The following is a 24,422-nucleotide window of genomic DNA, read 5'->3' as shown; positions in this document are numbered from 1 at the left end:
TACTTTATGCACCTCCTGTGCAGTGTAATCTGTCTGCCTTACTCTGTCTAAGCACCCTATGATCGGTATATCCTTGTTTGTTATGATCTGCCTGAACTGCTCGCAAAATGGAATGTTTCCCTGTACTTATGTACACGTGACCACAATAAATCAAATCAAAACCGAAATTGCTGGTGAAACTCAGCAGGTCTGGCGACACCTGCATTCAGTTCAGAAGCCTGACCCTGAGCCTCCAGTCGGTGTTGTTTTAATTTTTTCCTGCTTCCACTTCTGCTCTGACTTTCCGGTCCTTAGCCTCCTAGCAAGCCCAACACAACATGGCACTTCACAATCTCCTTGCCTTCACGGCCAGGTCTGCTGAGTTTCTCCAGCATTCTCTGTTTGTGTCAGATTTCCAGCATTCTGTGGTATTTGCTTTTATGTCAGCATCTACACTGAGGTCTGCAATTTCAGATTGGAACTTCAGTGGTCGTGCTTTTTGACCGCATCTGAGGTTGCTATTTGTAGCTCCTCTAGGCCTTGTGTTTCTTCACTTGCCCTGCATTCATCTCCTTTAATTCATGGCAAAGTTGGATGGTTTGGAGAGTGGGATGTGGCCTCCTGCAAAATCTGCCCAGAGACCAGCGCATGTGACCTGGTTGGCGTGGGGAAAGAGGCTAAGTCAAAGGTCTTTGCAAGTAAAGTGCAAACTTTAATAATTGGACACAGCTTCCATGCATTTGACTCTGTGTTAATCCAAAGAGTAGGAAGAAGACCCATGAAAGGTGGCATAGTGGTTCAGTGGTTAGCACTGCTGCCTTACGCGCCAGGGACTCAGGTTCGATTCCAGCCTTGGGTGACTGTCTGTTTGGAGTTTGCATGTTCTCTGTGTCTGTGTGGGTGTCCTCCCGGTGCTCTCGTTCCTTCCCAGCATCCAAAGGTGTACAGGTTAGGTGGATTGGCCATGCTAAATTGCCCCATAGTATCCAGCGATGTGCAGGTTAGATGGATTGGCCACGGGAAATGCAGCATTTATAGGGTAGGGAGGGATGCTCTTCAGTGGGCTGGTGTGGACACGATGGGCAGAACGACCTGCTTCCATACTATAGGGATCCTATGATTCTAGGTGTTTCTATGCCCGGTAGAAAAAAGACTATTTTTCAATTAACCACCAAGCAATGTGTTGGTGAGAGTAGGTTGGCCCTTCAAAGAAACATAGTTTGTGGAGCTTTAAAAGGAAGGGGTTTTGAAGAGGGTGCCTCACTATTAGGAGTCCATTTAATTATGCTCAGAAGATTGAATACGTCATTGTATTTCAGACACTAGATGATTCACCCTAGTGTGCCAAGGTGAAGAGATCCTGTCGGGGTGGCATGGTGGCTCAGTGGTTAGCACTTCTGCCTCACGGTGCCAGGGTCCCAGGTTCGATTCTAGCCTCGGGTGACTGTGTGGAGTTTGCACATTGTCCCTGTGTCTATGTGGGTTTCCTTCAGCTGCTCCGATTTCCTCCCACAGTCCAAAGATATGCAGGTTAGTTGAATTGGCAATGGGAAATTGTCCATAGTGTTCAGGGATGTGTATGTTCGGTGCATTAGTCTGGGTAAAAGTGGTCTAGCAGAGTAGGGGAATGAGTCTGGGTGGGTTACTCTTCAGAGAGTAAGTGTGGACTTGGGCTGAAGGGCCTGTTTCCACACTATAGGGATTCTATGTTATGGTATGTTGAACTCACAAATAGCTTTCTACCGAGAGTATGGTGCAATGCATGAGTATACTATGGACATTTCAGTTCTGTTGAGAAATAAGTGGGAAATACAGTTTCTGTAGTTAAACGTAGTTGCCTATTAAGTAATGTTTAGTCGGTGTTCATGTTAATTTGTTACAGTGAAAACCTTAAAATGTGAAATTTTGTGTGTGGCCTTTTGCTTTGGTCAGAAGAAAATTAATATTTAAACAACATTTTATTGGTCTCTCTGGGATTCATACCACCCACTGCTATCCTTTTTAAATTCCTTGTACCATTTGCGATAGAATCACTTACCTTCAAGCTATTCACAAGTGATCTCTTTTGTTCCGTTTCACCTTATCGCCTTCTTTGCTTCTGTACTTGTTACATCTCTTTGCCTTGCAGTTCTGAATTGTTAACTCTGTATGCTTTTTTTTTGTATTTATTGATGTTATTTCATTAAAATTGCAATGAAGAAAACGGAGTCTGCCTTAGAAGCACACATTAAAAACGGGAGCCCTGACAGGATTACCTGTCTGTATTGGATGTAGAGTTCTGTGCGTTTGACTGATCTTTGCATCTGAATTAGTAATATGTGGACTCTTGGCAATGAAAGACCACTTGGGAATGGCAAGAAAATCTGTTGTTCTATGCTAATTGTATGGGTTTTATCACCCTGTCCTAAATATTATATAACAACAAAAACAAACTGCAGATGCTGGAATCCAAAGTAGACAGGCAGGAGGCTGGAAGACCACACCAAGCCAGGTAGCATCAGGAGGGGAGAAGTCGACGTTTCGGCTTGCTGAATATTGCATGGCATCTTTGCGTGGGGGAGAGGGGGTGGTGCTAGTGGTGTGGTGAGTGTGAAGTCCTGATTTTCTTTTATATAGTGTGGGAATCCTGGTGTTTTGAGATATGTTCTTTATCTTGGCTTGTAGTTCTTGTGAAAAAACTTCAGAGATGTGGTGATGGTGCCCAAAAGAAAGGCAGACCAATGTCAGGATGCCATCAAATGTTTGCTAGTCAATGATGCATTTCAAGTGTAAAAGTTGAAAAGTGTGCTGCTGGAAAAACACAGCAGGCCAGGCAGCATCCGAGGAACAGGAGAATCGACGTTTCGGGCATAAGCCCTTCAGGAAACGAAACGTCGATTTCCTGCTCCTTGGATGCTGCCTGGCCTGCTGTGTTTTTCCAGCACCATACTTTTCACCTCTGGTCTCCAGCATCTGCAGTCCTCACGTTCTCCTTTTTCAAGTGTAAAAGGCCAAGGTGAAGTCGCCATAATCCTATCAGACTATTAGCTGCTCTGTTATTAAAGAGAGAGAGAGGACTGGTGGTGGTTTAACCTGAGGGTTACCACACCTCGTGAGGGGAGATGTTGAGAAAGAGAGTCCTTCATGGTAGCCTCAAGCGGTGTAGGAATTGAACCCACTCTGTTGGGCGTCACTCTGCACTGCAAACCAGCCATGCAGCCAACCATGTAATGTATGAATCAATGTTGTCCATTTGCACCCATGAATAATCTTGTGATAACCAGTTTCCTGTTCTGCTGATGGGGATTGGATGGATACCTTCCGCTCCCATCACTCAGGTAAAACATCCACTAGTTCCTCTCTCTCACTCCTTCCCTCACCCCTCTCTGTCTCTGTGTGTGTGTCTCTCTGTCTCTCTCTGTCTCTCTCTGTCTCTCTCTGTCTCTCTCTGTCTCTCTCTGTCTCTCTCTGTCTCTCTCTGTCTCTCTCTGTCTCTCTCTGTCTCTCTCTGTCTCTCTCTGTCTCTCTCTGTCTCTCTCTGTCTCTCTCTGTCTCTCTCTGTCTCTCTCTGTCTCTCTCTGTCTCTCTCTGTCTGTCTCATAGCAGAGCAGCCTATGGTCAGGTAGAACTAGATTGACTTTGCCTTGACCTTGTAAACTTAAAATACTTCACTGACTGGCACACCCTTGATGGAATTATAGGCAAAATTAGTCTGCGCTTATTAATCCCATGGGATCTGTTATGGCTACATGAAAGAGTGTGAAGCTAACACTTCCAAATATTGAGGGATTGTCACACTGTTACAATGGAGTATCAGCTGGGTTTTTCTGTTCTCCCAGATCCTGCGAGTGTGAAGTCCTTTCGACAGAGTTTCCGTATCTCTTTATATTGTTCAGCACTAGTTTCTTGAAAATGTTCCCACTTAGCACGCGAGTCTGCATTCTGGCTCCTCGCAGGGATCAGCCGTTGGGTCTTGTTGCCGGGTGAGTCATGAAAAATTTAGGGCATTGAGAGCTGTCTCCGTCAGGACATCGGAAGCTGGAATTAATTCATGATGGGCTGAGAGCTTTTGGCTGCATTAATAATTAAGCTCATCCAGTCCCTTTCAAAAAGGAAGAAGGCAGGACATCGTCCAAATGCAAAGGACTAAGGATTATTTGAATATCTGAGTCTGCTTTCTGCAGCTTGTCTATCTGTCGGTTAGCATTAATATGTGCTGCATGTTTGTATACCATTTGAAGCAAAAATTTATTTGGCAATGACTGAGTATTTGCCAGCTTCAGTTTATAGCTTCTGCCTTGAGCATTCAGGAGATGATCAGAGCTACAGTGACCTCCTTGACGAACTCCTTGACTAATTTCGGTCCGAAAGGATTTCCGCAGGCTTTATTCCTTACCCAATCTCAAGTTAATTTTGACCTATTTTATCACTTTTTCCAGATTACTTTTTTTTGGGAAAAATGCTAATACCGTGATGCAGAAGGTTTTTTTTGGGGACAGGGAGAAATGAACTAGAGCCTCTGTGTTTGCCCTTCAATGTTCCTATCTCTCGATCTCAATTTCATAAGTGGGTGGTGATTGTTCACTGCTGCCAACTCTCCTTTCTAACCAACTGTTCAGACATGCCATTATTCGCCTGCTGTGGAGCAGGATGGTAGTTGAACCCAGGCATTCGAGCCCAGAGGTGGGGACACGATCAGTTCACCACAAGAATCCTTTAAACAGAGCAGTTAACAGATTATGGATAGGGATGGGATTCAAACTCACACATGCAGAGCTCATTAGTTGAGCAGTCCATTGCCTAAACCTCTCCGCTACCCTGTTGCAACTTTCTATTTTTTTCCGATGGTCTGTCTAATTGTGATGGAGGATCGACCACCATAATGTCTTAAAAGTCATAAAGCTTTTACAGGATGGAAAGAAGCCCTTCAGCCCATTGTGTCTGCACTAGTCATCAAGCATCTATCTGTTTCTAATCCCAGTTTCCAGCTCTTGGTTTGTAGCCTTGTATGCGAGGGTGCTTCAAGTGCTCATGTAAATATCTTTAGGGTTCCCCCATCCGCTATTCTTTAGGTGGTGAGTTCCAGATCCACACAGTTCTCTGGATAAAAGAAAATTTTCAAGTTCCCTCTAAACCTTCTGGTCCTGGCCGTGAAGCTGTGAGCCCTGGTTATTGATCCCTCTACTAAGGGGAAAGTTGTCTCTGCCCCTCAGCCTTCTGTGCTCTGAGGAAAACATCCCTAGGATATCCAGACTGTAAAAAGATGAGGCAATAAATTATGTCTTGTGATAGCAGTAGGTACAATTATTATCACATGTTAGGCATATTTCCAACAATCAGAAGCCAAGTATGTCACATCTGTCTCCATCAGGATCTTATGCAAGACTAATTTGTTTCCTAAGACTGTGTGCCGTCATTAGATTGGGTGGAGCTCGATACAGCTCAATATTAACTCTTGATTACCTTATATAATGTTGAGCAGTAAAATACTGCATGCTAAAAGTAAGACCTTCAGTATTTAGTGTCTTTGCAAATTTTGGAATGTTCCAAAGCAGTTTACAGCCAATGAAGGACTTTTTGAGATGTCAGAAATCAATGACACCGGGTTTTGTCCAACAGGTTGATTTGAAATCACTAGCTTTCGGAGCGCTGCTCCTTCATCAGGGGAAGTGGATGGAAGCGTACCTTTTTGAGATGTAGTGGTGACTGTCTGTGTGGAGTTTGCACATTCTCCCCATGTCAGTGTGGGTTTCCTCTGGGTGCTTTGGCTCCCTCCCACAGTCCAGAGATGTGCACATTAGGTGGATTGGTCATGCTAAATTGCCCTGTAGTGTGCAGGTGAGGTACGTTAACTATGGTAATCATAGAATGGAATCCCTACAGTGTGAAAGCAGGCCATTCGACCCATTACATCCAAACCAACCCTCCGAAGAGCATCCCACCCAGACCCACCCACTACCCTATCCCTGTAATCCTTTATTTCTCATGGCTAATCCACCTAGCCAGCACTTTCCTGGACACGATGGGCAATTTTAGCATGGCCCATCTACTTAATCTATGGGAGGAAACCAGAGCACCCAGAGGAAACCTGCGCAGATATGGGGAGAATGTGCAAACTCTGCACAGACAGTCACCCGAGGCTGGAATCAAGCCCAGGACCTTGGCACAGTGGGGAGCAGTGTTAACCACTAAGTGTGGAGTTAAATGGATAGGGTGAGTTGCTGTTTGGAGGGTCGGTGCAGACTTAACTGTCCAAATGGTCTCTATCTGCAGTATTGAGGTTCGATGATTCTATGAAAGATTGTAATGAACTTGCACGCAGCAAGCTGCCTCAAATAGCAATGTAACCATGGTTGTCTGGTGGTGTTGGACGATCAATATTAACCAGGATAGGGGGAAGAACATTCATTCTCCTTTTCAAAGTGGGTTCGTTTTGAACCATTTGAGTGGCAAGGCCCCACAGATCACACCTGGACAATGGGATGTATCAGAGGGAGGTGACTTCACCAGCGGATTTCTTTGTCGTCTTTAAGTGCTATGCAAGGATCTGCCACCAGGGCAGTCACTGGTTAGCAGTCTGAAGTTCTGGGCTCTCATTGGAGTCAATCTATCATTGTCTCACTCATATCAATCCAGTGAGGCAAGAGTTTCGAGAATGATTGATTGCGTCCATAATATTTGAGCAATTTCTCAGCCCTTGAAGGACAAGAGATTTACTTCTTAACAAATGAGAATGTCCACAGCGTTCAGGGATGTGTAGTTGAGGTGCATTAGTCAGGGGCAATGTAAAGTAATAGGGTAGGGGAATGGGTCTGGGTGGGATACTCTTCGGAGGGTTGATGTGGACTTGTTGGGCCAAATGGCCTGTTTCCACACCGTAGGGATTCTATGATTCCATGAATGCAGTTGAAATGTGTTTTTCTTTTTATCAATGAGTGCTTTCTTTCCTGAGCATCATGGTTTGTTCTCTGGCAAGGTTGAAGATTGTGGTTCTGTGCATTTTGCAACCTTAACTCATTGTGAACAGCTTGAAGTGCATCTCTGCAGGGAATTAGCACTGGAGGAACAAGCTGTCATTGCACTGATATTATCCCAGAGCCTCCAGGTATTTGCCCCACATGGTAGCACTAAGGATTGCAAAACTGAAGTCCTAATCAAAGAAAAGAACTGTGAGAAACTGGAAGGGTTAAACGTTCCTTTTGAGTTTTCTCAAAAGTGTGCGGATGCACTTCATACGAGGTAACATGCCGCCACCCATCTCCCCCCACCGACTGGAGAGATCATTCACCCAATCCACTGTCAATAGCCATGTCTAAGAGCTAATGGGTGAGCAATGATGAGCATCTTGCCCTCTCACAGAGCGTTAACACTGCTGGCCATTCAGTGTAACGCTAACAGCTTCTAGGTCCTAAAGCCTACAGTTCAAGGCCTTCTCGGCACTGGATTCTGCTGTTCAGAGCCATCTCCTTACGAGCCATCTGTGCGTCTGATTGCCCCCAGATGAGGCAGTTGGAGGATAAACTCCCACCATCCCCAACCCAGAAGGCAGGACACTATGGAGCCTGGTCAGGAAACGAGTTGATCTTTCTGCCTAACGGGTGAGCAGGGAGGTGGTGAGTCAAGGTCTTTATGTGGCTATTAATTGACCACTTAAGCACTTCTCTCATCCCTGACAATTTGGGAAAATTGCCCTTGACCCTCCTTGACCCACTTGATTGGTGAGGTGGCATGAAACAGGTGAGTTTCTCTCCAGTGCCAACTTGCCCAAATATTGCTCTCCTCTTGTCAACTCCCAAGAGGGAGCATTTACTCCCTCTGTTCCTATGTTCTCATAGAGCAAAACATTTTTACTGCTTGTAAAAACAGGAGGCCTTTTTGTGTTACAGAAGTGGATCCTGTGGAAAATGTCCCTTCTCCAATATTGCTTTTAAATAGAAAACAGAACAGTGACCCAGTTTTTTGCAGATCGTGTGAGCTGTTGTTGCCGTCTTTGCTGATGAGAGACTGGGAGGGTAAAATTGAGCCTGGGAACTCTTAAACAAGGTGAGATAGTCCAGAGGGACTGAAATGAAGTAAGGAGAGAGGGAGCTTTGTGTGTTTGTGCCAAGGCAGCAGCCAGGGTCGCAGAGTGGCAATCAGTAATCCCCCTAGCAATCTACTATCCAGCTGCTCGAGAAAGTAGCACAGTTCACTGTTGTCCATGGAAATGGAGAGGAGGAGGGGTAATGGGTGGATAAAAAGAAATGATTTGATTGAATTGTGTGGGAAATAAAAACCATTCACCCACTTTCAGCCAGTATGGATAGCTGATTGACTGACTAAATTAATAATGAGCTATTTGTTTAATTATTCATATCTTCTCTTTGGAATTGCCAGCTGGGAGACACAGTGAGTAAACCACAGAAGCAGTTGTAATTAAGGCTAATGTGTAAACAACATAATAGTGGTCATTAAAAGAATTGACAGCATAGATGATGGCCACTCATGAGCTGTTTCTGCCCCAGATGAGCCTTCTCCCATCCTACCATTAACTATAATGAACCATTTCACTCTGCTTTCTCTCTGCACAGATGCTGCCAGGCACACTGAGTTTCTCCAGCCATTTCTATTCTTTTGCTTCTGATTTCCAGCATCTGTAGTTCTTCGTTTTTATTTGGGATCAACCTGCTTGATTGTGATTTTGTCTGCCTATTCTAATGGCTAGAGGGGGAGGTGGTGACCTAGTGGTATTATCACTGGTTATTCCATATACCCAGGTAATGTTCTCAGTTTGAATTCTGCCACAGTAAATGGTGGAATTTGAATTCAATGTTTTAAAAAAAATCTGGAATTACGAGTCTGATGATGACCATGAATCAATTGTTGGGAAAAGCCCTTTAGGGCTGCCATCCTTCCCTCATCTGGCCTACATGTAAATCCAGACCCATAGCAATGTGGTTGACTTTCAACTGCCCTCTGGGATGGGCCAATGCTGGTCTAGCCAATGGTGCCCCCATCCCGCAAGTGAATAAAACACAACAAATCTAACAGGAACTCTCAATATTTCCCTCCTTTCCCTTCTCCTACTAATCCTTAAATATGAGTCTGACAGAATTCTCACTCTGATGTTTTTTTTTACCATCCCCAGGAGTCTTCAAGATCCAAGTACCCGAAGTCCCCGTGGTTGCCATCTTTGGAAAAGACATCACCCTGAACTGTTCCTTCACCACCAATGCCACTTTCTCCCTGGGCGACCTCAGTGTCATTTGGCAGCTCACGGAAACTCGGAAGATGGTGCACAAGTACCCGCACCAGCCGGACCAACAGGCAGACAACTTTGTGAACAGGACAGCACTGTTCACCGAGGAGCTGGAAAAGGGCAATGCTTCTTTGCTGTTGAGGCATGTCCGGATTGAGGATGAGGGCAGCTTCACCTGCTTTGTGAGAATTAAAAGCCACCAGAGTGCTTCCATCATGCTCCGATTGGCGGGTACGAGAATGTGACATTGTGCCCACAGCAATGGGTTGACCTACATCGGCTCCCAGTGTGATATTACCACCACTGAAGCATATCCTCCCCACTTTTTGTGCAGTTAATTCCCTCATGACAAATGATAGCATCTTTCCTAATTACTTCTTGTACCTGCGTACTAACACTTTTGTGATTCATGCACAAGGACACCCAGGTCCCTCCCGTATCTCAGAGCTCTGCAATCTCCCAAAATGATGATTTTTGCATTCTACACACCAAAATGAACAATCCACATTTTTCCACATTATGCTTCATTTTCTAGTTCTTTATTCACTCACTTAGCTTTTTTGCATCCTCCTTCTGTCCTCTTTGCTCTTGCTTTCCTGCATATTTTTGTCATCAGCAAAGTCAGCAACAGTACCTTCTGACTCGTCATCTAAGTCGTTTGTGTAAATTTGTGACTAGTTGAGGGCCCAGCTCTAATGTACATGACACTTTCCCTGTGACATATTGTGAAACCTGTAAAAGACCCATTAATGCCTCCTCACTGCTTCTTGTTAGCCGGTTAACTTTCTCTCCATGGCAACATGCTACCCAGTCACACCATGAGCTTTCATTTCTTCAATACCCTTTGAGATAGCACCTTATCAAATGCCTTCTGAAAATCTAAGTATAGTGCATCTGCCAGTTCCTCTTTATCCACATTATGTCATACCTTTCCAATAGATTCTGTAAACATGATTCCTCTTCCATGAAATCATGTTGACTCTGCCTGATTATCATGAACTTCTCCAAGTGTCCTGCTATACTGCCTTCGATAATAGCTTTGAATATTTTCTCTATGACAGTCATTAAGTAACCTGACTTGTAATTTCTTGCTTTCTGTTTCTCTCAATTTTTCTGAGCAAAGAAGCTATATCTTCCAATGTAACGGTGTCATCCCTGAATCAAGGAGGGTTTTGGAAAATTAAAACCAATGCATCTCTATTTCATGAGGAACCAGGGGAGCTGTTCCTCACTGGGCATTGCTTGTCACAGTGTGGGCAGAATTAGAGAGTGATAAAATAAGATAGAAAAAAAGAAATGTGAAGTAGACCAGCTAATATGATATGATAGAATTTATAGAAATGTCTTCCAAGAAGGTAACAGAAAGAGTACAGTTTGATATATGTCTGATAACCAAATGTTGTTGTATTTAGTCTTGAACTATAATAAACAGTGTTATAAAGACTAGGCCTGAAAACATTCTCTGATTCATGGACCTGACTTTCTTGAGCCAAATGCCTGAAGGTGGGCATAAAACCACATGAGAGATGTAAAGGCTGGCTGAGAGGAAAGTGGAATTGAGACCACAATCAGGTCTCCACCAGGCTAAGCAGCCTTGAAGATCCACATGGCATAATCCAGATCCTGTATCTCTGAAGCTATTTGTCTTGCATTCACCAAGACAAATTCAAGAATGCCAGATTTTGAAATGTGGAATTCTCGCTTTTGGCTCGATAAGTGTAATGTCAGAGTTAGGCCATTGAGCCCATCAAGTCTTCTCCGCCATTCAGTCATGACTGACCAGTTTCTCATCCCCATTTTTCTGCCTTCTCATAACCCCGATCCCCTTGACAATCAAGAACCTATCTATCTCAGTCTTAAATACACTCAATGGCCTGGCCTCCACAGCCTTTTGTGGCAGTGAATTCCATAGACACGTAGTTAGTAAAATTGAGATAAGGAATGAAATGAACATAAGATGGTGTTGATTGGACTGGTCAGGACCTGGAGAAATCCTAATGGCCAAATGGCTGCAGAGAAGTCGTGAAGTACTTTTGGAATGAAACGTGTTGGACTGGTTGAGAGTATTTGCCTTACTTATACTTCTGTTGTTTCAGCTTCTTACTCCAAACCCAGTCTGCACTTGGAACCCAACAAGAATCTCAAGCCTGGTGATGAGGTAGCCATTGCTTGCCACTCTTCTGGCGGTTACCCCCAAGCTACGGTGCAATGGCACGATGGGAAAGGGAGCAACATCACCGAGAATGTCACCACTTCGCAGGTAGCCAATGAGGAGGGCCTATTTGACGTCCGCAGTGTGATCCGGGTGATACTGGAGCCCAACAGCACGTACAGTTGCCTGGTGAGGAACGAGCTGCTGAACGAGGAGACCCAAGCCTTGGCAACCATTACAGGTCAGTTGCACATTGCTGTAGCCAACTTGGCGATCTGAGGTCTGCAAAATATAATAGGACATTGTAACAGCACAACTTTCACAGCATCCATTCCAATTACTGTGAGCTGCCTCAAAGGAGTTCTGAAGTGTTTGCAACATCTGTTCATCCATTCTGCTCTGCAGTGAACCAGCTGAAAATCACTCAACATCACAATAGGATATCGGCAAAACATGTTTAGAAATTTTGATGGGCAATTTTGTTTTCTTTTTAGAAGGGAGAGTGCGGGAAAATGCGCTGTTTCCAATTTTGTAACCATTTAAACCCATTACAAGTGTGGTAAATGATGGTAGTGTGGCAGAGGCCTTGCAGTATCTGGATGAGTGCGATTAGTAAATGTTATCTCTTCAAATGTTTTCATTTATAGCTGGTTACAACTTTTTTTTTAGACTCTTGTGAAGGCTAACATGGTAGATCTTCCGTAAAGGAGCTGGGTGTATTTACTGTAGATCAGGTAAGTGAGGAGGAACTGTTTCCACTGGCAGACAAGTCATAGTCATACAGAAAAAAGAAACAGACCCTTTGGTCAAACCAGTCCATGCCAAACATAATCCAAGACTGAACTAGTCCCACCTGCCTGCTCCCGGCCCATATCCCTCCAAATCTTTCCTATTATGTACTAATCCAAATGTATTTTAAATGTTGTAATTGTACCCACATTCATCACTTCCTCAGGAAGTTAATTCCAACTTGAGCCACCCTCTGAGTAAAACATTTGCATGTCATATCTTTTTAAAATCGCTTTCCTCTCACCTCAAAAGTGTGCACCTAGTCTTGAAATCCCCCATCCTAGGGAAAAAGACAACTACCATTAAATCTATCTATACCTCTCATTATTTTATAAGCCCCAGCCTATCCAGCCTTTCTTTATAATTCAAACCTTCCGTACCTGGCAACATCCTGGTAAATCTCTTCTGAACCCTCCCTAGCTCAATAATATCCTTCCAATAACTGGGCGACCAGAACTGGGCAAGTTGGTAACGAGAACGCGCAAGTTTTTAGATCAATTTTTTATGGACTGAGTTGATATGCTGTGGAAATTCACTGCCTGGAAGCAGGGTGGGAGAGTGGAAGCAGATTTAATGCAACTTCTAAAATGGAACATTTGGAAAGGAAACATGGGGAAGTTATGGTGTAATGGTGTAATGGAGGGGGACTAATTAGATAGCTGGACAGAAGAGCCAACATCGGCACAGTGAGCTCAATGATCTCTAGTGCTGCATCAGTTTGTATTAAATGGTAGAGGTGGCTAGCTTTACAATTCAGAATAAACCTCTCATTTCACAGGCCGTTCTCATTTGCTTGAGTTGACGGCCAATGAACTGAAGAGGTTTTGCAACTTAATACAGTTAAATCTACCTTAATTTAACAATTGGAAGCTTTTAACCAGAAATCTGCAACAAAAGGAATTGTATAAACAGCTCAATGTTTGCTGAGAACTGTGATTCTATTTAATTAATTGGATTCTGAAAGTAGCATTTAACTTTGTCCAATCAAAGTAATTTCACAGTGTGTTAGATTAAAACTATAGAAGGAATGCAAAGCCTTCTTTAAAACACAATTAAATAGCAGGATTGCTTTGCAGTGTATTTGTACTGGCCTTGTCAGATTAATGTTAACTTGAAGGATTGACAGATTTAACCTTCAGGTTCATTCGTCCATCATTCATCTTGTCCTTAAGTTAGGAGGACAAGGCTATATGTGTGCCTATTATTGGTTAAGTGTATGACCTCTCTAACATGAAATGTCATTGACTTAGCAAATGTTAAATAAGCGAAGGTGACAGTGATATATTTGCGTGTGCCCTGTGCTAAACTTGAATTTGAATGAAGACTTACCGAACCTGTCCTGGAAATCACCTTTCAGTTGAAGGTAGAATTCCGTTTCTGTTGTTGTGAATAGCCATGGGGTTCAACAGCCAAAGAAATTGAGGTATGTGTTTTATTTCATGACATCACTGGCAAGATCAGCATAGCTTGCCCATTCCCTAACTGCCTTGCTGTGCATCTAGAGTCACGTGTAGGCCAGGTGACATGAGGTTGGCAGATTTCCTTCTCGAAAGAGCATGAATGAATCAGATGTGTTTTTGCAACAGTCGATATTGCCTTGGTCACCATTACTGAGACTAGCTGTTGCTTACAGATTTTTGATTTATCAACTTAATCTGAAATCCATTAATTCATAAAGTGATTCAAACTCGAGTCCCCACAGCCTCTGTCTGGACTACTGGTTCACTTTCATTCCCAATGTAGCACAGTCTCCACACGTACATAATGGAATTTAAAGAAGGCAAGCATTTAACGAGCACTTCAGCATGGGGGTGAACACTCTCTGATTGTTTTTCTCTGGATCCCTTACATAGCAGAATGAAATAATGAATGATTCCACTCCCCCTCCCACCACTACCGAGTTCCACCTGTCAATTGGTGTAAAGCTGAGGGCAGTGAGGATAGGTTTTAAGACATGAAGGTCACACCAGCATTGTTGGAATCCAAGAGTGAAATGTGAAAGAGTACTCAAGCTTAGTCCTGCGGAAAACCGCCTGGCACTAAGAAGAAGCTGTAGAACTCGAAGGTGACTTAACAGTCTTCAGTGTTTTCATACCATTTATCTTTCAATCGTGGGAGATCTTGCTTTAAAAGTGAGCATATAACCTTTCCTGTTTCCATTGTTGATTTGCTTCCAGTGTGGGCGATTTTAGAGCTAAGCTGTGGGAACTGGTGGCATTCCCCCACGTCACTGGTCACTTGCACACTATTCCAGTTGTAAGATTCAGTTGCAAAGATGCTATTCCTTCACTGTACAGAATTTTTGTTGAGATACAAGTGATGGAGTTTAGGATGCAAAAATGAAAATATAACTAAAACAAACAAGGGAGGCATGGTGTGGCGCGGTAGTTTAGTCGTTAGCACTGCTGCGTCACAGTGCCAGGAACCCAAGTTCGACTCCAGCCTTGGGTGACTGTCTGTGTGGTGCTTGCACATTCTCCCCGTGTCTGCGTGGGTTTCCTCCGGGAGCTCCGGTTTCCTCCACAGTCCAAAGATGTGCAGGTTAGGGTGGATTGGCCATGCTAAATTGCCCGTAGCAGGGATGTGTAGGCGAGGTAGATGAGCCATTGTAAATGCAGAGTTACAGGGATGGGATAGGTGGGATGGTCTTTGGAGGGTCAGTGCAGACTCGATGGGCCACATGTCCTTATTCTGAACTGTAGGGAGTTTGATTCTAAAAGCAGAAAATGCTGTGAATGCTCAGCAAGTCAGGCAGCAACTGAAATAAAACTTTTGTTAATGAGCTGCTCAGTATTGAACTACTGCTGACATTCTTTTTTTGCAATAAAGTTCATTGGTGTGCAAGTTCTTTTTTCAGTTCTGTTGTCAGATCAACTGTTTTGAACTGCAACATATCCATTTCTGTGACCCAGACTGTCATTTTGCTGTGCCTTGGATTTTTAAGGTTGTAGCCTAATATTTCAAAGTGACTGCCTTGAGGGTGACCAGAGAAGGTTATAGCTGCTCAACTCATTATCGCAAGTTGGAAGTCACCTTAGAGATGAAGGGGAATATTTCCAGCCTGATCATTGATACGTGCAATTAGAGATACCCTTGTCCTACATCTTTCCAGCAAGGTTGTCAGCCAGAACTGTATGCACTTCAACAGAGATTGAAATCATAGCTGTGTAGGAGTTAGTTATCATTGTAATGTGCCATCACATGCTGACTGACTGAGGTTCTCCCTGAAGACTGGCGTCTTGCTGTTGTGCAAATGTTCAAAAGTCTATTTTTACAGAACTGTAGGAGTTCTTTGCTAGTTACCATGTGTTAGTGGTATTGTAAACACAGTGGTAAGATTTCCTCTGCCTGACCTGCTTTTGATTAGCAGTGGTCAACATGAAGAAGTCTTTTATTTTTCTCGTATGCTATTTTCATGATACCATTAACTTGCAGTGACCAAAGGGATCTTTCTCCTGCAGTGACAGATTGAACAGAAATTGTTCCCTTTTTTATATGAGCAGATCTCTCAACATGAACATGATTAATTGTGAGCTAGCTTTGCATATTGAGAAATTACAGATCTGGCAGGATTAAATTCAACCAGGTGTACTGGGAAAGTGACACACATCCCCTATACCAGTTCCAAAAATTCAAATTTGCTCATGTCCTTAATACTAAACCAATATAAAACATGCAGGTGATTCACTTCTGAGCACCTACTCTAGGAAAGCTTGAGAAATGAGTTCTTGCCTCTTCCACCCTTACGGACAAGCCCTTAACACTATGGCAGCCCCAGTCAATGTTTAGAAAGTTAAAATCTTCTACCATAACCACAGTATTATTCTTACAGATAACTGAGATCTCCTAACAAATTTGTTTCTCCATTTCCAGCTGACTACTGAGAGGTCTATAGTACAGTCCCCATAAGGTGATCATCCCTTTCTTATTTCTCAGTTCCACCAATGAAGTTTCCTGGACATATTCTCAGAACAGGAGAAAGTGAGGACTGCAAATGCTGGAGTACCAGAGTTGAAAAATGTGGTGCTGAAAAAACACAGCAGGCCAGGCAGCATCCGAGGAGCGGGAGAATTGACGTTTCGGGCATAAGCCCTTCATCACCGATTTTTTTTTTACTTAAGAAGGACTTATGCCCGAAACGTCGATTCTCCTGCTCCTTGGATGCTGCCTCGCCTGCTGTGTTTTTCCAGCACCACATTTTTCAACTCTCATAATCTCAGAACATCTTCCCTAAGTACAGCTGTAATGTTATTGCTAATCAAAAATGCCACTCCCCCTCCTCTCTCGTCCCCTTTCTATCCTTCCTGTAGCATTTGTATCCTGGAATATTAAGCTGCCAGTCCCCTGTTTTTTAACCATGCCATGAGTTCATCTGCCTTTCCTGCTGGGCCTATTGCGTTGAAATAAATGCAGTTTCATTTATCAGTCCTGCCTCGTTCTCTGCTTTGTTCCTGCCTGCCCTGACTATTTGACTTGCTCCTTTTCCCAACTGTACCAGTCTCTGACTGATCTCTTTCCTCACTATCTTCCTGGGTCCCCCTGCCCCCACCTTACTCGTTTAAATCCTCCCAAACAGCTCTAGCAAATCTCCCTGCCAGCATATTAAGCCCCTTCCAATTCAGGTGCAATCTGTCCTCCTTATACAGGTCACTTCTAACCCAGAAGAGATTCCAATGATCCAAAAATGTGAATCCTTCTCCCCTGCATCAGCTCCTCAGCCACATATTCATCTGCTCTATCCTTCTATTGTTACCCACACTGGATTATAATAATCCAGATTACTACCCTTGAGGACCTCCATTTTAAAGTCCTGCCTAACTTCCTATATTCTCCTTGTTTTCTCTTCCTGTGTCATTATTTCCAATGTGTACAAAGACCACTTGCTGGTCCCGCTCCCTTTCGAGAACATTCTGCACCCTCTCTGAGATTTCTTTGATTCTGATACCAATGAGGCAATTCTGATGTCTCTCTGTCGGCTTCAGAAATGTCTGATCTGGAGAAATGGGCAGCATTCCACTGCTCTCTCACCATATGTTTTATAGGTTGTGGAGAGCTTTTAGGGCATTGAGGGGCAATCCACTTGCTGCAAAATGCACACAGAGTTCGTGTAGCTCCAGCAGTACTGCAGCAGTTCGTGGCATTTATGGTGAGTCAGTGAGGTTTTTCAATGCCTCCATATTATGAAGTCACAATCGTCCTGTTTCTCTGGCATGTTTTATTGTGCCAAAGCTTCTGATTACACAGCCGAGCATAAGCGTGAGAGGAGGTGGTGAAGGAAATTGTCAAACAAGCCACTGTGAAGTTTAGCACACAGGCTGTTCATAACTCCTACATTTGTGAAATGATGAGATGAGAACTTACAGACTGGTCTTGATTATTGCCGTTGTTATTTATCATTGGAAAGATTGGATTTGAATGATGGCTGCAATCTGGTGTATCATGTCAAACCAATTAGAAGCTTAAATTTGGCTGTATTTGATGAGAGAAAAATGATCCTGTCGTGATTACAATGAGGTCAGCCAACTGGACGTCATACAATATGAGTTCCCTGATTGGGGCTGCTAATCTGGTCCAATCAGGGAGCCCTAGCTGACATAAAATGATTGTGTTAAAGTTTCGGGTCAAGTGACCCTTCCTCAGGTGTTCTGAGGAAGGGTCACTTGATCCGAAATGTTATCTCTGATGTCTCTCCACAGATGCGGACCTGCTGAGCTTTTCCAGCAATTCCAGATGATTTCCAGCATCTTTTAAAAAGGTTGGGTTGTTCGGGATACTGCCACTCTGGTGCCTGCCTGTAGATGAGGCAGTACCCTAGTCAGGGACTGTCCTGGTGTAAATGAGGGGTGATCTTGTGACAGGATTTCTGTCTCTGCGGAGTTTTTTCTGATCCCTGGCCTAATTTTTACAGGGAGAAAGTGAGGTCTGCAGATGCTGGAGATCAGAGTTGAGAGTGTGGTGCTGGAAAAGCACAGCAGGTCAGGCAGCATCCGAGGAGCAGGGGAATCGACGTTTCAGGCATAAGCCCTTCATCACCGATTTTGTTTTTTTTTTAACAGGATCCACTTCAACACTCTGTGCCCATATCCAGACATTTTGGCAAAAAAAAGGGAGAAGGGGAATGAATTTGCTTAACTTTGAGCTTTAATTTGGCTACTTTAGATGCAATAAGATTGCTGAGGCCTTCAATTGGCAAAGCAAACTTCAAAAAGTCTGTAAGTTGTTATTGCATGAGAGTTGTGCCCATTCCTTCCCACTCTCTCCTACGTTCCCTCACACTTTTTTAAACCAACGTCATGCTTGTTATCTTGATCCAGAAGTTCTATTGAGAGACCCAGGAAAGAAAACCTGTCATGTTCCCCATGAGAATATAATACCAGTCATAGCTCAGTTGATAACACCTTCATTTCTAACTCAAAGGTCTTGGGTTCCAGTGACTCGAGTGCAACCGATGCTGCAACACACCGTGATAGGCATGCTGCACCGTCAGAGGGCTTTGCTTTCCAGGGACAGACATTCCAGCTGAGGTGTATATGCAAAACACCATATTGTCCCACTTCAAAGTGAAATGAGGACGTTTTCCCTGGGTGGTGACTGTCTCTGTTCCTCACAAAATGACTGCAGGACCTGGCCATGATCACGTTGTTGTTTGTGAGACCTTGAAGAGCGGCAGCCCCATCTTCCGACGTTACAGCAGTAACTGTGTGTCAAGAATGATTACCTGTAAAGGGCTGCCACGCACTGAGGTCACGTATAAATGCGAATTCTTTCTTTGAGTTAACAGTGACTTGACAGCTTTTTAGCACATCCTTTGAGGCTGTCCTGTATGAGTATATGTTGTGAGATATTAACATTGAAAGAAGTATGGCGGTATGAACAAGGTTCAGAATGTGGCATTGCTGATCTCACCTGGCTTTCCTTTTTCACTTTCTGCTATGGTGGTCTGGCAAATAAAAGACAACATCATCTATTTTTTTGACAATGAATACAGTCTTTGGGCTGATTAAAACTGAAATGAGCTGCCTGGGAGTTGAGGGGGAATTTAAAAAAAAAGTGTGAATGAGAATGATTTTGCAGGAAGTGAGGAAGGGGGAAAAGTATAAGAAAGGCCTTTTTAATTTTCACGCATATTCCCGGGAAAGTAATCTTATGGTTTCTCCTATTCTCCCAGTTCCATTTCATTGATGCTGACTTTCCCTCTGGTGCCTTATCCAATTCAACATGTTGACTCTAGGTTATCAGTCTTTATAACGAGAAAGGCAATTGTAAGAATTTGGTGGACACATGCCTTATCTTAAGCACTAAATGTACAAACACCGGTTGTAAGGAGAATGAGATAGAGGGGGCATTATGGAGGACAGCTGATTTTCTCTTGTTTCCAGTTATTGTGTTTGTCCATTGGAAACTCATTTGGACAAATTTCTAAAAAAAATCATGTGGAAAAACTGGATTCAGTCAGAATATATGATGTGATTCCTTTTTTTTATTGGAATGGATTGCTCATCACAGCTGATCCAGATCTTAGAGCATAAACTCATTTTTGTGCACCTTCAGTGTTTTAATACTTCATTTTCAAACAGGACAGTGATTTCAACAATGTAAATATAGAACAGCACAGTACAGGCCCTTCAGCCCTCAATGTTGTACAGGCTTTTTATCCTACTCCAAGATCAAATGAACCTACATACCCTACATTTTACTATCATCCATGTGCCTAGCCACGAATTGCTTAAATGTCCCTAATGTATCTGACTCTATTACCACTGCTGGCAGTGCATTCCACGCCCCCACCACTCACCTGTGTGAACTGTTCAAGGTTTTTGTTTGTACTCTGTTTCAGTCCAAGACGAATGAGATGCACATCAGCCCATGTAGGTGCAAATGAAGAAATGCCTGAGTAACATTGCCCTTAGTCTTTTAAAGAATATGTTAAAACAAGAGTGACGATATGTATGATTCTGTAAGCTGTCAACGGACAAAATATGTGAATAGAGACAAAAAAAAACTGCGGGTGCTGGAAATCAGAAACCAATGAAATTGCGGGAAATTCTCAGCAGGTTTGGCAATGAATGTGGAGAGAAATCAGAGTTGATGTTTCAGGTGCAGTGAGCCTTCTTTGGAACTTTGTTGCAGCAGACCTGCTGAGATTTTCCAGCAATTTCTGTTTTTGTTTCAAATATGTGAATGTGATTTCTGCCACAAACTGCGAAAGTTTGCTTGAACAGTGCCTGTGCTCGGGGGACTCAGTGCAATTTTGACTTGCCCTGGAAAATGGGGACAATAATGGTGTCCTGTAAATACAGGTAATGTTAATACCTTTAACTGTTCTGATTGCTGTGAAATCTGCCCTCTTGAAGTTCCTCTAACTGAATCACTCCACATTGCCAGCAGTGTCTTCAACTTCCTAGGCCCTGTACTCTGAAATTCTTTCTCTGAACCTCTCCATTTGATTATGTAAGATCCTGGAACAACCTTGTGATGATGTCTCAGAGCTGCACATCAATATACATAAGTAGCACTGTGTGAGCGGAGTTAAAACAGAAAACTTAATTTCTGGAAGACTCATATAAGCACCAGAATAGATTAGTCTTTACCGCATGTAACTATAAATGAGAGCCTGCGATATTAATGATTACCATGAATAGCAGTATTTGATATTAATAATAAATAGTTAGATGAATTTGCTACTGCCATTGAGAAGTATGAGTGGATAATTTGACTTGGCAATGATCTCTTATCAGGTGCTGTAGAATCCATATGGGTGTATAACAAGGGGACAATATACTGGTGAGAGCAGTCTCCAAATTCCCCAACAGCTGTTTTATACGTCAGAGAATAAATCAAGAAACAAATTGGGCATGTAAAAATGGCCAAGCATTAATCATAGGTGACTTTAATCTTCATATAGATTAGGAATATCAAATTAGCAGAAGTACCTGGAAGGATTCATAGGACGTTTTTGTTCCAGAAAAATATTCCAATGTGTCATGGATCCAACCAGGAAACATGCTATTCTGAATCCAGTACTGTCAAGCAATGAGGTTGGTTTAATAATGATCTTAGAGTAAAGGATCCCTGGCTAGGACAGGAGCCCGTAGATTGGTATAATTCAGTATTAAGTTTGAGAGTGAGAAACATAGATTAGATACAACTGTGCCACACTTAAATAAGTACAGGAACAAAGTTTAGCAGAAACGACAGTGAGGAACAATAGCAGATGGTTAAGAAAACAGTTTATGACTTAGAACAAAAGTATGATACATTAATGGTCTAGATGAAGGAACTGAGGGCATTGTGGCTAAGTTTGCAGACGCCACAAAGATAGATAGAGGGACAGGTCGCTTTGAGGAGTCGGGGAGGCTGCAGAACGATTTGAACAGGTTGGGAGAGTGGGCAAAGAAGTGGCAGATGGAGTACAATGTGGGAAATTGTGAGGTGATGCACTTTGATCGGAAGAATAGAGACATGGGCTATTTTTTAAAAGGGGAGAAAATCCAGAAGTCTGAAGTGCAGAGAGACTTGGGAGTTCTAGTCCAGGATTCTCTCAAGATAAACTTGTATGTTAAGTCAGTAGTTAGAAAGACAAATACAGTGATGGCATTTATTTTGAGAGGACTTGAATATAAAAACAGGGATGTACTTCTGGGGCACTGAGGCTCTGGTCAGACTACATTTGGAATATTGTGTGCAGTTTTGGGCCCCATATCTCAGGAAGGATGTACTGGCCCTGAAGCGTGCTCAGCGGAGGTTCATGAGAATGGTCCCAGGAACGAAAAACTTAACATATGAGGAACGTTTGAGAACTCTGGGTTTATACTGAATGGAGTTTAGAGGGATGAGAGGGTATCTAACTGAAACATATAGAATGCTGAATGGCCTGGACAGAGTGGATATTGGGAAGATGTTTCAATTGGTAGGAGAGACTCGGATCTGAAGGCCATAGCCTTAGAGTAAAGGAAAGATCTTTTTGAATGGAGATAAAGAGAAACTTCTTCAGCCAGCGAGTGGTGAATCTATGGAATTCTTTACCACCGAAGGCTGTGGAGGCCAGGTCATTGAGTATATTTGAGATGGCGATAAACAGGCTCTTGAGTATCAAGGGGATCAAGGGTTACAGGGAGAAAGCAGGAGAATGGGGTTGAGAAACATATCAGCCATGATTGAATGGCAGAGCAGACTTGATGGGCTAAATGGCCTCATTTCTGCTCCAGTGTCTTCTGGTAGATTCTAATGAGAAAGAAGGATTTTAGAAAGGGGGAAGAAACCAACCTTGGTCAACTAAGGAATTTAAATATTGTTGGTAATCATTCATTAATGAGTAGGATTATCCATCTAGGAAATTTCGTGTCTCTGGTCATGGGTTCTGTAGGTTCTTGTATAGCTATTGAGCTTGACCCGAGAGCCACACCTGCAACCACACATTTCGCAAATGTTTCCAGGAGAGTGGAATTGATCTTTGGCCTTAGCTGTTTGGATCGCTTTTAAGGACAATTTCCTATTGGAAGAGGAACATACAACATCGCCAAGATTAGTAACAAACCAGAAAGTTATAAAAGCCAACATAAGAAGCTAAAAAAAAAGGTTTAATTTCTCCTTCTTCAATATTAGAGTAAACTAGCCAGAAATATTAAAAAAAAGATTATTACCTGCACTACCCTCTGTGAAGAAGTTGCCCCTTAGGTCCCTTTTCTATCTTTCCCCTCTCACCCTAAACCTATGCCCTCTAGCTCTGGGCTCCCCCATCCCAGAGAAAAGACCTTGTCTATTGATCCTATCCATGCCCCTCATAATCTTATAAATCTCTATAAGGTCACCCTTCAACCTCCGACGCTCCAGGGAAAACAGCCCCAGCCTATTCAGCCTCTCCCTATAGCTCAAACCCTCCAACCCTGGCAACATCCTTGTAAATGACTCCATTCAAATATATAAAATTGGAAAGTCAGGTTAAAATTAACATAAACCCTGCAGAGAATGAGGCTGGGAAGTAATAATGGGAAGTCACAAAATGACAGGAAAGAACACTTTGCATCAGTCTTCATGGTAGAAAGCACCAGTAGTAATTCAATGATATGTCATAACGAAGGGACTAAGCTGAAGAGGAGGAAAGCAATAATTAGAGGAACGTTTGCTAGGAGGAGGTACAAGGAAAGCTAATGGGGCTAAAGGATGTGGACCAGATAGATTGCATCCTTGATGTTAAGTGAAGTAGCTTCAGAGTTAGTGGATGTTCTGATTATATTCTTCCAAGAATCCTTAGATTCTGGAAGAGTCACAGAGGATTAAAAACTGCTCATGTAACACCCTTATTAAAAAGTGCAGGGACATTAATAAACAGTAAACAGACGCTACTTAATATCTATCATTGGGCAAATGTTAGAATCCAACATAGGTGATGCAATAACAGAACATCTATAACCGTATAACATAATCGAGCAGAGTTGGCGTGGGTGCTTAAAGGAGAAGTTAGCCTATGAAATTTATTAGAATTCTTTTGAGGAGGTAACAAGTAGGATGTATGAAAGTGGACCAGTTGACGACGATATGTTTGGATTTCAAGAAGTCGTTTGCTCAGATAACATACATAAGGCCACTTCATAAGAGCTGAAGGTGTGGTAGGTTGTGTTTTAGCATGGATAAGAGGACTGGTTAATAAAAGGAGACAGATGGGATAGAGGGGACTTTTCCAGAATGGCAGCGTGTAACCAGTGGAATTCCACAGGGATCAGTGCTGAGCCCATAATTGTTTGCAATATATATTAATAACTTGGATGAGGAAAATGGAGATGATGAAAAGAGTCTACAGAGGGATGCAGAGAGGTTAAGTGAATAGGCAACAACTTGACAGCTGTATACAATGTTGGAAAGTGTGGGATTCTGCACTTTGGCAGAAAGAAGAATAGAGCTGAATGTTATGAATGGAAAGAGGCTGCAGAAACCTGCAGCGCAGAAGGAATGCGGTGATCATGTGCATAAATCACAAAAAGCTAGCATTCAAGTTCACTGGACAATAAGGAAGGCAAATTGGCTGTGACCATTATTTCATAGACAAGGAGGAAGTGTGGACTGCAGAATCGAAAAATGTGGTGCTAGAAAAGCACAGCAGATCAGGCAGCCTCCAAGGAGTAGGGGAGTTAACGTTTCGGACATAAGCCCTTCATCAGGAATTATGACGGGGAGGGCAGTGGATATTGGGTCGGGGGGGGGAAGGCAGCTGAGAGATATATAGGAGGGTGGGGTTGGGGCTGGGGCAAAGATAGCTGGGAAGGAGATAGGTAGATGCAGGTGGGG

General features: G+C 43.0%; 1 protein-coding gene across 6 annotated transcripts in view; it reads left to right on the top strand.

Annotated features, from left to right (window-relative positions):
- The window catches only part of cd276 (CD276 molecule), a 356,577-nt gene that overhangs the window by 139,430 nt on the left and 192,725 nt on the right, over nt 1-24,422 (top strand). For all 6 annotated transcript variants that reach the window (XM_087982239.1, XM_087982237.1, XM_087982234.1 and 3 more), the window contains 2 exons: nt 9,086-9,427; nt 11,293-11,589. In XM_087982239.1, the coding sequence (XP_087838365.1) occupies nt 9,229-9,427; nt 11,293-11,589 (496 nt within the window). In that variant the 5' untranslated portion in view covers nt 9,086-9,228. The remainder of the gene's footprint in view (nt 1-9,085; nt 9,428-11,292; nt 11,590-24,422) is intronic.

Source organism: Chiloscyllium plagiosum, unplaced genomic scaffold (assembly GCF_037043375.1).
Source record: "Chiloscyllium plagiosum isolate Xiang-an unplaced genomic scaffold, Cpla_swu_hap1 HiC_scaffold_42, whole genome shotgun sequence".
NCBI lineage: Eukaryota > Metazoa > Chordata > Chondrichthyes > Orectolobiformes > Hemiscylliidae > Chiloscyllium > Chiloscyllium plagiosum.
This window is presented reverse-complemented; position numbering and strand designations above follow the sequence as displayed.